At 39.0% G+C, this 17,819-nt stretch overlaps 1 protein-coding gene across 1 annotated transcript in view; it reads right to left on the minus strand.

The window, feature by feature from the left end:
* The window catches only part of LOC105380079 (paired box protein Pax-6), a 58,069-nt gene that overhangs the window by 2,102 nt on the left and 38,148 nt on the right, over positions 1 to 17,819 (minus strand). Inside the window, exons 7-10 of the mRNA XM_048625289.1 lie at positions 2,619 to 2,795; positions 2,125 to 2,207; positions 1,432 to 1,574; positions 401 to 597 (exon numbers count right to left, since the gene is read on the minus strand). Of these exons, the coding sequence (XP_048481246.1) occupies positions 401 to 597; positions 1,432 to 1,574; positions 2,125 to 2,207; positions 2,619 to 2,795 (600 nt within the window). The remainder of the gene's footprint in view (positions 1 to 400; positions 598 to 1,431; positions 1,575 to 2,124; positions 2,208 to 2,618; positions 2,796 to 17,819) is intronic.

Raw genomic sequence — 17,819 nt, forward strand, 5'->3', positions numbered from 1 at the left:
CATAACATACTAAATGCTCACGACTGTAATCTCCGAAGTAGTAGTCAGAGGTGACTCGCGACACGTGATAGGTTGCGAGGTACAATGTAAGTAACTACTTAGGGTACACATATCAAGACTGCAGATGTGCAGTGCAGGTTTCCTCACGATGTTTTCCTTCACCCGTAAGAGCACCTGGTATAATATTTATTGTACCTAAAATTCCTTATTTTGAAGAATTCTTTGGTAGGTGCTGTGGCGGGATTCGAACGCACGGCCTCACGAACGTGAGTCGAGACTTTATCCATAACACCACCACGACTAGGTGATTAGTTTGAATGCTTTCAGGTGGACATACCTATAAAGCAACGTTCCCACTCACTATATCTACTCACACTACATTTATCAATACAGTACTCACCAGGCGCCGGCGAGCCAGTCTCATGTTGGTAGCCATGGTGGTTGATATTGTAGTGGTGGTGCGGCTGCCGGTACCCCAGCTCGTAGCGAGGGTAGCCCAGGAACCCGCCCTTGCAGAGGTCTGACTCGGCGTTGTCGCAGATAGCCGGGGTCTCTGCTACACCCATGCCGCCGCCGTAGCCCATGGGGGTTAGTGGGCTGGAAATGGTAAGGTGAGGTTTAGATTATTAAGAGTCATAGAGCTGGTGTTTGTAATTGGATCTGGAGGTGACGCTGTAGTTTTGTTTTTTGTTTTAGCAGGTGGACATAGATTCTCAGATGGACATACATACTTAGCTATATTGTACCTATAGTTTATTTCACGACTGTACTGTGTCTAGGTGCTAATACGTCCACCTCAGAATCTGTCCAGTTGCGAATCTGTCCACTTGCTACGGAGGGGTTAGTGCAAGGTACGAAATATGAAAGATTTATTGAATTCGTGATCAGAGACCTATTACCTAAGTATAATCAGTTAGACATCTAGCGGCGCAAGACGGTGTATGAGGAAGAACAATGGCAGAGTGCTAGAGCGCTCCTTAGAAAAAGCTGATGATGATGAAACTTCCCCTACAGTGTGCATGTGAACGTGTTGAAATGAGAAAATTGTAGGTAGGTACAGCCCACTAAAATTGTATGCATTATTAGCATTACTATGGATGAAATAATTTGGTACCATACACAATACATATGCTATGTTGACCTGAAGGCCTAGCACGGGATGCAAGACGCGCACGCCAACACCTGACAAAAGTTTTGCGTCGCACTCACATTGCGCGGCTTTGAGAGCGCGTGCTACGTAAAACATTTGTTACTTCTTGGTATGCACGTCTCGTCTTGCGCCCTGTGCTAGAAGCCTTCAGGTCAAAATAGCATGTGTTTATTGTATGGTAGGTACCAAGTTATGAATTTCATCCATAGTAATGATAATAATGCACAAAATTTTAGTGGGTTGTATTCTGCTTATATTCTTCAAGATGAAGCCTCACTCACCTATAAGCGTCCACATTGACCTGCGGCTGATACGGCTGGTGCGCGGGCGCGGGCGGCGCGTAGGGAGCCAGCTCGGGGCTCCGCCGCTGGCTGCGGATCTTCTCCTCTCGCCGCCACTTGGCGCGCCGATTCGAGAACCACACCTTAGAGTTGCGAGCACGGTTATAGACCTCTACCTGCTTGACCAGGATCATCGGGGCGGATCTCGGAATAATAGAGTTAAAGGTTGTGAAAAGAGATCGCGGGTTTTGATTATCCTGGTCGAGCATACTACTTATGTATCCTTGGTCGGGATACAGGGTATGTAATTAATTAGCTACAACTTAGCTATCATAAATTTATAAAGTTGTGAACATGGAAACATTTTAGATGGATGTGTGGGCACATAAAAACCTTTTCTAATGAGAATCAACGGGGAAATCTTACACACGGCCATCTGACCGTCACTTAGGCAATGCCTGTATTGTATAATAGGTGTCAGGCAGCTAATAATATATACACAGGTCCATAAATAAATAGACAAACAATAACGAAGGCAAACACAAGTGCTCATCGCACGAATGGTAGCCTTGGGCGGGACTCGAACCCGTACCCAAGATTCACCGCCTGAGCTACGAACGGCGTCGTCGATTAAAATAATTTATAATTTATAAATTATCCATTATTTTAATTGTAAAAGTATTTTATGCTCACCTGTATTCTGGCCTCTGGTAGTCCGATCTTGGCCGCCAGTCGCTCGCGAGCGAACACGTCCGGATAGTGAGTTCTTTCGAATTCTGTGGACAAAACACATAAGATTAGATGAGGGTAACTTTGTCTAAGGGGTAACTTCTAGTGCCATCGTTTGTGTAATGCTTAGGTAATGGCTAGAAGTCCGCCACAAGGGAAAGGCAGAGAGTGTTGTTGCGCTCTTTGGGAGAGGTCTATGAGAGACCAGCAACGGATGATTGTTGCGTGATGATGATTAGTAGGCATGTGTAGTACGACGATTCTGAAGACGTGATCTAGATGTGAAGGTTTCCTCACAATGTTTTTACTCATCGTAGACAGCCTACCGTGTGAACGACTCTGCATTGTATATAAATTCCTAAGTACTCAATGTAGGTAAGGTAAATACAGTATAATTCCCTATCACATTGTTAATTAAGTATATACCTACTTAGGTTTATTTTATCTCCAGCACCCACCTCTCTCCAAGCTATCAATCTGTTCATTAGTGAAGCTAGTCCGATTCCGCTGCAGCTTCCTCTTAAGCCGCAGCCTGGCGGCGTCATCATCAGCTCCACTCGAGCCTGCGTTGGAGTTGTCTCCGGACCCGGTCTCGTCGGACTGCAGGCCTTCAAGGCCTTCCAGGGGCTCCTCGCCTGCGGGAGGGGGGTTAGGTTAGTTGAGGGTTTGGGGTTTGAGATCCTGTAGGTAGGAGTGTGAAAAGCAGTGTATGGTTTAAATATTTGGTTAGTGAAATGCTATTATTTGCTGGCTACGTATGGTCAGATATATTAGACGTTAAGTTGGTATTATGTAGGTATATTGTAGTTTTGTTAGCGGCGCCGCGCCGGCTTCATTCGTCTGCAATAGATCGCATTCATTGGCGTGCTTTGAGAGACGCCTACGTCCAGCAGTGGAATGCTATAGGCTGATGATAATGATGATTGTAGGTTCCTTGGTGGTTTTGTTGATTTCTTATAATAGGTACAATGTTTGAATTGGAATGTATTGGCGTTGACCGATAATTAAGCGACCATGCAATAACTGAGTGTGCGAATGAAAAAATATTAATAATTATAGGTAGGTTCATGAACATGAAGCGTCCGTAGTCGAGCGGGCCTCAGTGATCGTAACTGATCGCTGAGGTTAAGCAACAACTGACACGGTCAGCCATTGGATGGGTGACCAATTTCAAGTGGTGCTTTTCTGGACGCTTCCGTGCTTCGGACGGCACGTTAAGCCGTGGGTCCCGGTTGATGCTTCGGCAGCAGTCGTTAAGCCTAGTCAGAGGCCTTCGGGCAGCTTGAAAACATCTGACAGTCGGGTTGCCCACTTACCCGACAACTCTCTCAGCACAAGCTTGCTTGTGTTGGGGTCCACTAACCCGCACTTGGCCAGCGTGGTGGACTAGGCCTAAACCCTTCCAGCATTGGAAGGAGACCCGTGCCCCAGCAGTGGGGACGTAATGGGTCGTGATGTGATGAACATGAACATAATTTATTATGCAAAATATAGGTCCTACACCCGATGAAAATACCCAAGGACCTTTATTAACTTTATGTTATGTGCTTACATACTTATACACACTAACCATCGAAAACTAAATCTATCTTCAATCCAGCAAGCCTTGCACCTCGCACTAGCCAAGCTTCAAGCGAAACCGATCCGATTACACCGAAACCAAAAGTCAACGAATAAATTAAACTTATCGAGTTCTTGTTTCAAATTAATTATGAGTTCGCGCGGTTTTGCGGCCGGAAAGTTTTGGAAGGGCAAGATATACTACGTAATAGCTACGAATAGAACCGACTCTATTGGCTGATTTATGTTATGGATTCCAACAAGTTTTTGGGGAATTAATTTATTGCGATAAGTAAAAGTTTGCTCTCGCAGATTTGTAGGGATATCTCGTAAAAGCGGGGCGACAATGCGATGCGGCGTGTTTTGAAACTATACAAGGCCAGAAAGCAGAGGGTGGGACTGCTCACGTATAGTTTCAAATTAAAATGGTACCATAATTTACTTGAAAGTATACAAGGCCATTACGCATTAATCGCGTATATTTTCAAGTAAGTTGGGCCAAAATTATGGCTTGAAAATATACTGCAGCAGTTACCACTGCGTACTAATCGTGTATATTTTCAAGTGCCAAGCGGCAATGCGAGCACTTGAAACTATACATGATTAGTTACCAGGTAGTTATTTTGAATTGTTGCTCTCTCTTTCTTTCATGCGAAATAGTAGTATAAGTCTATTGCTTTATAAATATTGCATCATCATTCCGCACTTGGCATTGTTTTCGTAACGTGTTTTTTGTTTACATCGTACAGTTAAAAGGTAAATTGATTTAAATTAAACTGTAGAACTGTTGTAAATAAGTAGTAAAAATGATCTCGGAAGAGGGTGTAGAACAATTCATAAAAGACGATTACGGTGAATTCAAAACTTCACTCACGAGCAATGAATAAGTCCAAAAAGCAAAAAGTTTGTTGATACCAAATGACCTCAATTTATTAAAACATTTAATTTAGAATTTGATCAAAATTAACGTTTTTAGTTGGTTATAATAAAATTTTGATGCGCTGTTAAATGTACTTTAATATTACCGACAGCGTCATTAAGTTATTCTTTTCCGTTCAGGAGCTATCGTCACTGGAACTTTTTCATTGCTCGTGAGTGTAGTAGGTGTTACTCTTAATTTATATAAATAATAAGATATTAGTATTCTTACTTGCAAGTATGTTTGCTATAAATATCATTTTATCAATCAAATTAGAGCTTGTTCATATTTATTTATCAACATTCTATAGGTATGACAGGCAGAGCAAGCAAATTGTAGTCATGTACTAGATGTACCGAAATAGTTCAGTAAATCAGAATCAGCATGTAGGTATAAATTATTTGCGACAAGAACGCCAATCAAGCAATGTGCGTAATGGCAATGTATATTTTCAAGAACGATTCAGTAAATCCCAACTTGAAAGTATACGCGATTAGTACGCACAAATCGTGTATATTTTCAAGTAAAATATTATTACTTTTCACTTGAAACTATACAGTGCTAGTACACTATGGGTGCGTTCTGGCCTTGTATAGTTTCAAAACACGCTGCGATGCGACCAAACTCGAGGCAAAATGACTGTGCTTCGAATGGCACTTTTCTGGTTTGAACCACATCCTGACGGCAAGACACGGCAGTTTCCTTAGGGGATCCATTCTGTGTCATGTTCCTCTTATTATAAGTACATATTTGTTATATGAGGTGTTTGTTCTTTGTTTAAAGATCCAAAATATGTAGGGAAGTAGGTACAATCATGTAGGAAATTAATGGACTACTTAGGAACTAAGAAATTAACAGCCCAAATTTTTCCAAAGTACCATAACATACATCGACTGGTTGGTTCTTAGGAGGGTTGGTAAGTAGGTAGATGTATAGTAGGTATGTATAAAATACATAGGTAATCTACTCCAGTGGTAGATACTCGTACTAATACAGTGGGGAGTTCGTTTGGAGCGTCTGATAGAGTCGTAATTCCGGCGTGCATTCCCGAAGTTGTCAATACACCTCCCGAGACACTGCCAGCCGACACCGCGACCGAAACGATTTGCTACTCGGATTATTCACTTCAAACTTAGTAAACAGAACATAACGACAATCGAGGGATGATTTTGATGTCATTATAAATTATTGAGTAGGTACTTTCTTAAGTAGACTTTATAGAAGATTACGAGTATGACAGTAAAAACATTACCCTCCTCCTTCGGCAGTCGGGTAAAAACCAGAAGATAACTGAAGTAAGCTTCGTTTTTTGAAATTGTAGAGTGAACAATCGTCTTGCTGATATCGTGATAGTGTGTGTCAGGTAGGTAGGCACATCTACTTACTTACTACATATTCGAAAAGAAACCTGCTGAAACGTATACGTAGTAGGAGTTTGCATAGTAACATGTTCAATTTACACAGTCGCCTAATCATAAAACGTGGCATAAAACTTGCACGGTTTATACACATAAATTAGTTCAAGTGTCAAGATCCCGCGGTCTCAAGTCTGGCGGGACGTTGCGGGGCGAGCGCGGGGCGTGCGCGGGGCGCGGGAGGGGGCCGCTGTAGCGCGTTCATGTGGAAACTGATGATAACGCGGCCGGCCTAAAGCGTAACCCCGCCACGCCAGATACGGTTATCGTGCGCTTAAAAATGTATAGCATTATGAACGCGCCTTTCAAACACACTTCCCGCCGAGTTCGACGTGTGTTCAGGACCACTTTTTTCTATTTATGCCCATGATAGGTTTTTAATTGCCTTTCCAGACTGGGATAGCTTTTGTTGCGCGGCCTTTTTAAGCGAAATGAACGGGCCCGTAATAGACCGTTGCGTTTAAACTTACAAGCTTGTTTTGGAAAGAGTGTAGGGTTTCCCGTGCACAGTTACGTGCTGGTGTCGCCACTAGCGCTGTAGACTGTGGAGTGTTTTTACAGCGGAGTCTCTCTCGCGAGGGAAATATTACAAAAGAGTTTTCCAACATCGGATAAAATTTAAACCTATTTTCTTTGGTAGCTTAGCTTAGATATGATTTTTAGTTCAGTACCAATAGAATTTTCAAAAGTTCTCACGGGGCAAATAGTGAATTTTAGAAGTAGGATCTTATAGAATACTTCTGTTATACTCGTACTAGGGCTTTTACATCGTTAATTTCAAAAGAACATTAACCGTTAAATACACAAGCCACGATGTAATCGCGTTCCAAAATTAACTTCGCAATCAAACCCCGCATCTCGCGACATGTCAACTTTCACTGACAGATGACAGTTCGAAATATCAAGCCCCATCTGTCACCGTGCGAGAAGGCATTAATGTTTCATGAAGCAAAACGAATACGGTCTGGCTGGATGGCGTAATGTAATAATGTAGATCTGTATCTGATAATGGGAGAGCATGTTTACTGTGTCTCGACGCGTTATGTCTATGTCGCCTGAGATTTTGATGGGTCACAGAGTGCGGTGACCTTGGACTCCATTTTATTTTTCACGCTTTTATAAAAAGTAAATAGGTATATTTGTGTATTTCAACATGTATAATAAAAAATATCAGTGGGCGATTGCCGTCTTTTGATAGCATGAATTTTAACTGTACTTAATTGACGTTAACGTTAGTTACTAATATAATAATAAAATTGAGAGCCTTTTTTTGTAGACACCTAAACCACTACTAACTTGAGTAAGTATTTTACTATTAAGAATAAATGTTATCGATTTCTGTGCCTCCATTTTCCCGCCAAGGTAAACAAGATGGCGCTTGGGTTGGCCATAAACAAAAAGCGCGAGTTGCCGCCTTATCGCAAAAATGTCGCCGTTATGACATGTATTTCATTCCTTATTCCCCCGCGACAACCCTCCGAGGGCTAGGTGTTTTGTTTGCTATAATAACTGACAGTTCGCTCATGATAACGTACATTTGCAGCCATTTATTTCTGTTAGGAAAATATGAAATTCTTAGAATGTAGTTTTAGGCTGAACGCATTAACAATGAACGCATACGCAGCATTTTATGAAGAGCTTTGGATTGGCTAACATCAAGTGGCTTAAATGATACCTATAGATATCTTGGAAAAATAATAATGTGATTATCATTTTGTGTTGGCGCCCAATCATGGGGCGTATCCATCATCGATCTTGTTCAAAATTAAAATGAAATACAGTCGTAGTGTTTGTTCATAGCAACCATATTTTATAAACTTAGACGAGGAACTTTTTAAGTACATATATAGTAAGGTAAATGGTTTTGAATATCCGCATTCAAAATATTATTCAGTTGGAATTTGGCGCCCAACGTGGGGCTGTCGGCTAGCTTCGGGTGACACACAAGTTTGATTTATTATGTCCGAGATTTCCCTGAACGTTTTCAGTAGATAAAGAATATTAGTTGAAGACTTTGAATATGAGTTGCTTGCTTGCATAGTTTTATTAAGTATAAAAGTCTTAATTTTATACATAAACATAGATCTAAATGGGCGACAATCAGGAAGCGATCACCGCCGAAAGATATTATGCTAATTAATAAATAAGTAACAGTACCTTCTTAGGAACTATCGATGTAACAATAAATTTTAAGTATATATACTTAGTATAAAACTTACGTGTGTACTTAAACGAGCCTGGTGAAACGTTTTTGGAGCATCGCACTTCTTACTAAAGGAGTAACATTAGAAACAGTTTTTAGTGCTTAATGTTATGAATAATAAACATCCGTCTTAACTATTTATTAACCATTAAAAAGGACCATTTTCAGTACAAAATCATTTAAACATTAGTATTCAACGGGCGCGCCCGCCATTTTGTCCGTAATGGCGCGAAACACGGCAGGTAACCGATACCGGGGTGCATATTGAATTAAACACGCGTTTAAAATTCACGGGGTTCTCATAAAGAGTGAATGATGGAACAGGCTCGGTAACGGTCTTTATGCGATTGATTTTTCACGCGTGTTGAGTGGCTATTTCGTTAATTAGCGATGATGATGGGTTTTAATATCGACGGGTTTTGTGGCAATGTGTAGGGGGATGGACAGAGATATGCGCCACGGTAGAATTGTGTGTTCAGAAGAGGTTATATATAATGATTCATTAGTTTTTTGGTTAACATCTACAAGTGATGTCCATCACATCATTAAAAAGATTCTAAGTAGGTATAACTTTCAGTGAGTACTTAAGTATAGGTAGGTACTTATTTCTTATACCTTATTTATTATTAATAGAGTGATAGCATGCAGTTTATCTTACAGAAAAACTTAGGTATACATGTGCCTTGTGAAATAGGTACTAAAGATTAAGCCTTAAAATAGAGCGTATCAGATATCAGAATATCACTGCCACGTAAAAAGCATATTCGGGCAGCACTAACAACAATTCCCACAAATTCGCCAAAAAAGCCGAAACTAAACAAAAAGCGCAATTGCAAATTGCAACGTACAATCGGACGCTCAAATATTTGCGCTGCCGACGTTTATGTTTATGTTTATGCATGTACGGTTATGTTATGTTTATGCATGTTGTGTTTGTGTTGTGACGTGTGGGTGGAGCCAGCGGGGCGGCACTAACGCGCCGCCCCGCCGCCCCCGCCGCGCCCCGCCCGCGAGCCTCTTTATCAAATATTGCACGTATGTGTGTGTGCTTTTGAATTACTGGTTTTTTGTCTGTGGCGTTTCTTTTTTTCCGTTCGAATTTCGAACGCGTTAAGATTCGGATAAGTCTTGGGTTGGGTTTGATTTGTGGTGGTGATATCGAGACTATGAGTATGGAGATATTTTTTTTATCATCAGCTTTAATAGCGGTTTTAGCTGCTTTTGTAGGTGTATTAAAGGTAAAACATAACGTAATCAAGTCATCATCTTTAATTGAATATTAAGTTCTTAAGTATAGTGCCTGTGCCTATGTTATGTACGAGTAGTACACGGTACTACATTGGGCAACCAGTGATTGAACACAAAATCTGACTGATGAGCTCCGAATCGTTTTCCGAATTACTCTTCTCCGATAGCACGGTTCGTCGAAATCACTGTTCGTCGACGGTTTGTTCATCGAAAAAATCCTTCTCCGATAGCACGGTTCGTCGAAAGCACTGTTCGACGATGGTTGCTTTGCCGAAGAAATCGTTCGCCGATTGAAAGATTCGTCGAAAGCATTGTTCGACGATGGTTGCTTTGCCGAAGAAATCATTCGCCGATAGAGAGATTCGTCGAAAGCACTGTTCGACGATGGTATATTATGATTGGAATAATGATGTATAAACTAGTATAACCTTATTGTGTCATTGTGAAGTATTTAAGAAAAGTAATTTCTATTTCTTTCTTTTATAAAGTAATCTTGCTCTTTTTGCTTACGCTTACCCAATACCTATGTGGATGGTTCGTTTAACGAAAGAATCAATTGCCGCCGCAAAGAATTGTTCACCATTTTCGTTAGGAATCGAACCACATCGGTTAATATTTTTATTGGAATATTTAAGGTAAGTATACATAATCATTATAAGTATTGCTTTCGAAAAAGTACTGTGTGTATCCATGTGTATAAATACCTACTATTTTTAAATTATATTATTTAAATGGAGTGTATTTCGTGGTAGATTTATAATAAAAGCATTTTTCTTGAATTAAAAATGAAATATTATGTATGTAGACTGCCTGAAATTATTTTTATTTCAGGAAAAATGCTTCTATTATGATTTCTGCGCCTGTCTGAAACCGGGTGAACATTGTGAGATGTGTTTAGTATTGCATGGTGGAGAGAACACCAACTGTAAGCTACTGATGAGTACAGCCTATCTCATCTCAGCAGATCAAAATCTGAATCTATAAATTATGCATCGATCTTTAGGCACTACTAAATGGAAAATTATAAGTGCATTGGTGTTGTGTACCTATAACATTATAGCTTGGACATAACTCAATTTGTTATTCCTGACTTACCAAAAAGTTGAGGTAGATACTACTAGATACCCTATCTAGGTAGGTATTTATACACATGGATACACACAGTACCTTTTCGAAAGCAATACTTATAATGATTATACTTACCTTAAATATTCCAATAAAAATATTAACCCATTTGGTTCGATTCCTAACGAAAATGGTGAACAATTCTTTGCGGCGGCTATTGATTCTTTCGTTAAACGAACCATCCGCATAGGTATTGGGTAAGCGTAAGCAAAAAGAGCAAGATTACTTTATAACTTGGATATTTATTAGAAAACGATTTGTCACACATATTATACACCGTTAGGCAGGCAAACAGAAAGAGAGAGACGTTAGCTGCATATAGAGCAAGTTTAGAAATAGAAATTACTTTTCTTAAATACTACACAATGACACAATAAGGTTATACTAGTTTATACATCATTATTCCAATCATAATATACCATCGTCGAACAGTGCTTTCGACGAATCTCTCTATCGGCGAATGATTTCTTCGGCAAAGCAACCATCGTCGAACAATGCTTTCGACGAATCTTTCAATCGGCGAACGATTTCTTCGGCAAAGCAACCATCGTCGAACAGTGCTTTCGACGAACCGTGCTATCGGAGAAGGATTTTTTCGATTAACAAACCGTCGACGAGCAGTGATTTCGACGAACCGTGCTATCGGAGAGGAGTAATTCGGAAAACGATTCGGAGCTCCTGACCTGACTGATAGCTTCTTTCGCCACGTTGGCTAACCCTAGTCTAGCTCCAATGTTTGGCACCGACACGAAAAGTAAAAGATAAAAAAAGTCCATTGAACCCAGAAAAATATACAAAATAAGTAGCAATTAAGAAATTTTAAAATTATTTTTAGAATATTAATAAGTTTGTAAATGTAATATCCACCATCGCCATCCCCATACCCGCCCATAGACCACAAACACCGCGATTTAATTGAAAAGGCTTAACAAATTAAGTTTGATCGCATAGCGACAATTCCCAACATCCGTGAAAGCCTACCGGAAGTACCCGGATTAAGCGGCCACAGCGGCGGGAGCTGGGCCTACTTCACATCGTGTTTGCCCCAGTAAGTAAAAAATATTAAAATAATAAAATTAATAGCTGTAAGTAACTCTACGGTCTGCCGGTCATGAGGCCAGGCCAGGTACACTAAGAAAAATATGGGACAATGTTACTTTTTGCCGAATCTTTTCTTTTGTGCACGTTTAATTTCCCACCTGGTTCTCGAGAACAAAATAGCATTGATGATGGCTGTATAGATACTTCGGAGAGGTTATAACCACTATTCTGAACTCAATGGAGTATACTCATACTTATGTATGAAATATGGGTATGTTAAATTATCTCTGGTTAAATGGTAATGGATTGTAAGTAGGTACGTAATCATAAATCGCATAAAACCTGGGTATCTTTTTTTTTTACAAAATCCATAATTGAATAATCGATTGTGGCGAGTCCAACACCACGGTCCGATGGGTCTAACACCGCGACAGATAAACGCGGGGCAGGCTGCGCCCACAAAGCCTCCCGAAACGTACACGCGGACAAAATAGCAATTAAACCTGCCTTCATTACCCCCACGAGGGTAGGCAGTGAGTAGGCTTGCTGTTTGCAAAGGGCTGATGAAGGTATTGTTTGTGTTGGTGTATTAGTTATATAATAAGTTTACATAATTTTGATTAGGTTTTAACTTGAGAGAGTATATACAAATACTTTAAGTAGTAAATACTAAACAACTGGATTGAAATACTGTAGTTATTTTAAAATGGTAGTTACCTACCTATCATATTACTGAAACTACATATAAGTACTTAAAACATACGCATGTACTTCCACAGCAATAGTTGCGTAATATATAATAAATAATATATCTAAGTATTTCATGAAACCACAAAACATGTGGCCGTTTGGGATTTTCCACAAAATAAATAAATAAAATAATTAACTTTCATAACATGGCAACCATGGAAGTAGAAAAAAAGAATCTATTTTTCTTACTTCCATAATGGCAACGTATGTACTCGTACTTTAAAATTATTTAAAACATAAATACAAAATATGTGTTTAAAAAGAGTTCAACATACAATTTAATTTACAATAAAAACTACTAAAATACGCCTATTAACTTCCATACCAATAACTGTAGGTATAAATTAAAAGGCTTCAAAGGCCTTTGTCAAAATAAGCGATATTCGCGCCAACGGACTATGCAAAGGGTTTTAACCAATAACGCATATAATGCGATTGTGAACGAAAACTTTGAAAGGGTCCCTCCCTTATTTGGTCCTAATGTACGGAAAACGTTAATTACTGCTCAACAGCGGTGTAGTGTAGCTTTTGAAATTTGTACCTACGTACAACCTTCGTACAACATATCCCGGCTATACTGCTTAACTTACGAAGCAATAATCTCGAAATTTTGCTAAAAAATACATTAAGTATATTTTAGTACGATACTACCTACTTAGATTTTCAGGAGTTTTCAGGTGATAAATCCTTTTTTTTTGGGATTAAAGTAATTGATATCTGCAGTATAATAGCGACGACGATATTTGTTAGTATACTTAGAGGTACCAGGGCTTAGTATCCAGCTTCAGTCAGCGACAGCCTTGTCAGCGAAAACAAATCCAATTCGTTTATAAATCTTTTGACTTTTCACCGTGATGGCAAATCTAGGTACAAAAGCAAATTTAAGTCCATATATTCATTCTAGTTTTTGTCGATGTCTCGCTAAGTAGTAAAAGACACCGTTTTAGAAAAATATTTTATAATTACTATTAAGTATCTCGTTATTAACGCTGTCACCTAAACATAATACAAAGGTAATAATATGTTATCCCTTCCTTATGTAATGTTCATTGTAAACTGATATATTATGTACGTATGTAATGTACCGCACTCGCGTCGGCAAGTACAAAGGCGGTGGCGGCGGAACCCTTTGATCTGCCGGCCTGTTCCTGTCTCGGAGATTCATAGCTCTACATACTCATTAAATCCGTTAATCCGTTATGTTGTGGAAAAAACAAGATTTACCTAATTGGAAATCAATTGGGATTAATATAAGCTCTGTTTAAACTTGGCTATTGGACCATGTTTCGATCATCATCATCAGCCTATTATAGAAGTCCACTGCTGGACGTAGGCCTCTCCCAAAGCACACCACTGGATGCGATCTATAGCTTTCTATGTATCGATCTATTAATGGTTTATTAACTACCTACATATTTAAACCACTCTGCGGTAACTTTTTTTATGTTATCGGTAGTCGGGAGAATGTTTTAGACTGAAAGTCATGATTCATGAATGATGGTTATATGTACTTAGGTAGTTTGTAACGAATAAACACATTTCATAAATGTACATTTTCTAAATTCAAAATGCTGCGATGGGAAATCCCCTTTTCTATGTACCTATACTGTATACCTATCTATTTGTCTGGCATTCTTAGGTCCCGAGTGAAAGTCCTTTCCGAGCATCTTAAGTTCATGGGTTTCAAGTTAAAAGGAAGATGAAAAGGACCCGAAAATACCCTCCAAAGGTTTTTGAAGGTAAAATAATAATAGTATAAGATGGCCCTAATGGGGTAATTCTGAAAAGATAACTCTGGTGCTTAATTGTTAAGAAAGTCAACTTGGGCTTTCGGCTATTCAGGATGTAAGTATACTGATTCTTTAACTTGAATACATTTTATAGTGAATTTACAAGTAAAGCTATTCTCAAAAGCTCTTTTATAGAGGTAGTTGTATAAACATACATAGTTTATACACAGTCACGGTTTTTTTATTATACTACAGTACCTACATAACACGTAGTACGTTCAAAGATTAACGGTACCAATAAAACCATAATCTGGTTACAAATACCTCACAATACAGCTAATATACCCCGATATACCCAAAGAACCTCACTTCATTTGGTCACCCTTAAGAGGACACCGTAATAATTCACGAAACCCATACATATTCAACGTAGGCCATACATCTCACTAATTTAGCACGCTACTGGCCCCGCGACATAATAACCATTTGTTCTGCGGACCTCCAAAAGATATATCTCACGACATTTTTCTTCGCGTTATCTAACAAGACCAGACTGTTTTCCATCCCTGTCTGGTTTGTGTCTGTCGCCTGTGTCTGTCTCGCTTCCTCTGGAGTATTTATCACGGTCCCCTTCAATTCGCTTTTATTTAGTTTTCTTCGCTTAATGGATTTATTCTTGGTCCGTTCTTTGACCTTGTCTTGTCTTGGAAACTTGAATGGGTGTTTAAAGGTGACGCTTTTAAAATTATACGTATTTGTTCGTTAATCGATTTAGCATTCAAAGCGAATGGATAATGCCTCTTTTACATCCTGATATCACAGAGTTATGTTTTGAGAGACAGAGTATTAGTAGATACTCTTAAACTACTCATAATACCCTTAAATTATACCTTATCAACTATTCTTCAGCGGTGGTTTTTTTTCTAAAAACTTTCGATTTTCAGCAACAATAACAGTATGTTCAGTTTTCATAAGAAATAATACTGATAGTGCATCCTAAGTGTATGATAAGATGCTATAATAAGCTGTATCTACAGGTGTTGCAAAATTGGTATATTAAGCCGAAACCAGCATGTGTACCATGTTATATTTGACTTTTTACTATGGAGAATAAATATTTTTTTTCGCGAATTTTAAAATTCTGATTTCAGTTTCGGACTTAGATATAACATGCTGCACATGCTGGTTTCGGCTTAGTATACCCTTTTTGCAACACCCTGTATAACGTGAAGGCATCTAATGAGGCGTGGTCGTATTTGGTTTCGTTCACTTTCACACTCGGACCACCTCGGGGCCAGGCGAGTATTGAGTAATGAACTTGATTCACTCGTAAAGAAAATTTGCGTCTCAGTTTATAGCTCAGAACAACAGAAGTGGTATAGTAGAATAAGACGTCATAAGCAAATTACTTACATACTTCTGCTACTCGAGTAGTTTTACTATTTAAAAGTAATTTCACAGATTACCTCCCTAATATAAGAAGTTACGACGTAAGTAATTTGCAAAGTTAAATACAAGGCGGGCGAGATAACTAGACACCTGGGTTAAATGACATTTGTCTTTAGTACTGAGTGCAAAAAAGTAATATCGATATTACCAAAAATATTTCTTTTCATCCTCTTTGCTATCAGTATTTTTATAATTAAGCTCGGAAAAATAATAAACCTCGCCATACTGCGCAGTTTTAATAAACTAATTTTATAAAGAAAATTGTTGCGAGAACGTAAACATAATATACATGTGGCGCCCCTATATTTGATATTATTCTGGTTATCTAAAAACCCGCATGCGAAAAACATACTTACCTGACTTTTGTTGTATTGTAATAAAATTACAAAGTACAGAAACTTTGGTTTCGGCTTAGTATATCCTTTTTGCAACACCCTGTATAAGTCCTGGCTGTCCACGACACAGGCCTAGCCTAGTGTGGTAGCCCTTGTTCACTACCTTTTAATTTTTACCAAACACTACAACCTATATTTTTTGTAACTTTCATAATCTTTAGTTTAAATTTATAAATATTTTTTATTTTTTTCATTTCGAGTATTAAAGTTGTTACCTACTTGTTAAAGTAGTAACAAAAAAGTATGCGATAAAAAATATTTATTGTTAATCGTCTGATAATTCTTATGCTAACGCTACAAAAGGACGAGAGCGGGGCCTCGCGCGGGGAAGAGGGAGTGGGGTAGTTTTTTGGGCCAGGTGTCTAGAAACTTTGCGCGGGTTGTAGGTACTCGGCTGGAAAGAGTAACTACTTGTCAGAAATTCAATTCATTTCATTAGAAATATCGCTTAAGTCTAAATAAGCTTAATAAGCAAAAAACCTATTAGAACATCCCTATTTTACGTTTGCGGGTAAATAAAATAGTACAATCCACCGACACTGACCACACAGTCGTCATGCCTCGCCCAGTGTGTTGAAACAACGGAATTTGACTAAAATGTTGATAGTCGATTTGTTGAAACCTCTCCCCCGTCTCACTAGAGAGGGGCAGTGTTGCCCGCTGAAAGAGGGTTTAATGTTTAGGTATTTTACAGATATTAGTATGGCAAGTTCTTAAAAATCGTAAAAGTACTGTAGCCTTTTAGTCTGAAAAAATTATAAGGTGTATTTATAATTAAAATTCGTTGTTTTTGAAGCTTAATCGTATTTAAGTTATTCTCGTTACAAAGCATATGTTCGTAAGTTTTATCCACAAGTTTTGTACCCAAGGATTTATACTCCAATATAAGTGACTAAGAAATACAAATCTTAGCTGGAAATCAGAAAAATGCTAGGAATTCTGAATCTTCGAGCGATTCCCGACAGCGTTCGACGCACTTTTCGAAAAAGCAACATGGCGGAATCCACAGGCTTGTCTGTCTTCTTTTTTCAGTTACATTTCAGTTTTATTTTATTATTGATTTCGGGCTGGCAACACTGGGGCGAGCGGGCAGCCTGCGGCACCGTCAAAAACATTACTCTGCCCATCCACATGGAAGATTTAATTTTCATTTTTATCTCAACATCCCTCTTTTGTAGCGGTCTGTGCTGGGATCCAATTAGGTATTTTCGAGTTCTTTTTTCTCGATATTGCACATAGCAGGCCTGCGTTGGAGTTATGGAATTTTTAATTTTAATCCCGTTTTGTATATAAAAGGTTGCGAAAGCGCGTTCTCGGGTACTTTGATGCTTGTCTTTGAAGCTGCTTAGCGAATACCAGATACAATGGTAAAAACCCTACCTACATATACACAATTAATTAATTTATAAAATTATAAGAATTGATTTTAATGTCGAAAGTGTGCTTTAGGATTAAACGATAGGACACTGTAGCGTCACATGTTGTAGTCACGTTTTGCTCTGTAAACATTTTAGTAACATCCAGTAGGGAACAATGCGCAGACGCTAGTCGTCTCGCGCCCGTCACTTAGACAACATACTTGTAAAATGTAATTGGTAAAATCAGTAAATAGTTTGGCCTCAACAAATCCTGCATTCGTCATTTACCATCAACCCCGTAGTCACCTCTTGATACTCAACATTGGTGACCCCGACGTGATCGTTTATACCCTAAACTGGTGACCTCCGACAATCTGAACACGCAACCTTCGGAAGAAATTATGGAGTCAGCACGGCGATGACGCGGCATGGAACGGCGTGGACGAGACGGCTCCCCCAGCGAGGC

Source organism: Plutella xylostella, chromosome 14 (assembly GCF_932276165.1).
Source record: "Plutella xylostella chromosome 14, ilPluXylo3.1, whole genome shotgun sequence".
Taxonomy (NCBI): Eukaryota; Metazoa; Arthropoda; class Insecta; order Lepidoptera; family Plutellidae; genus Plutella; species Plutella xylostella.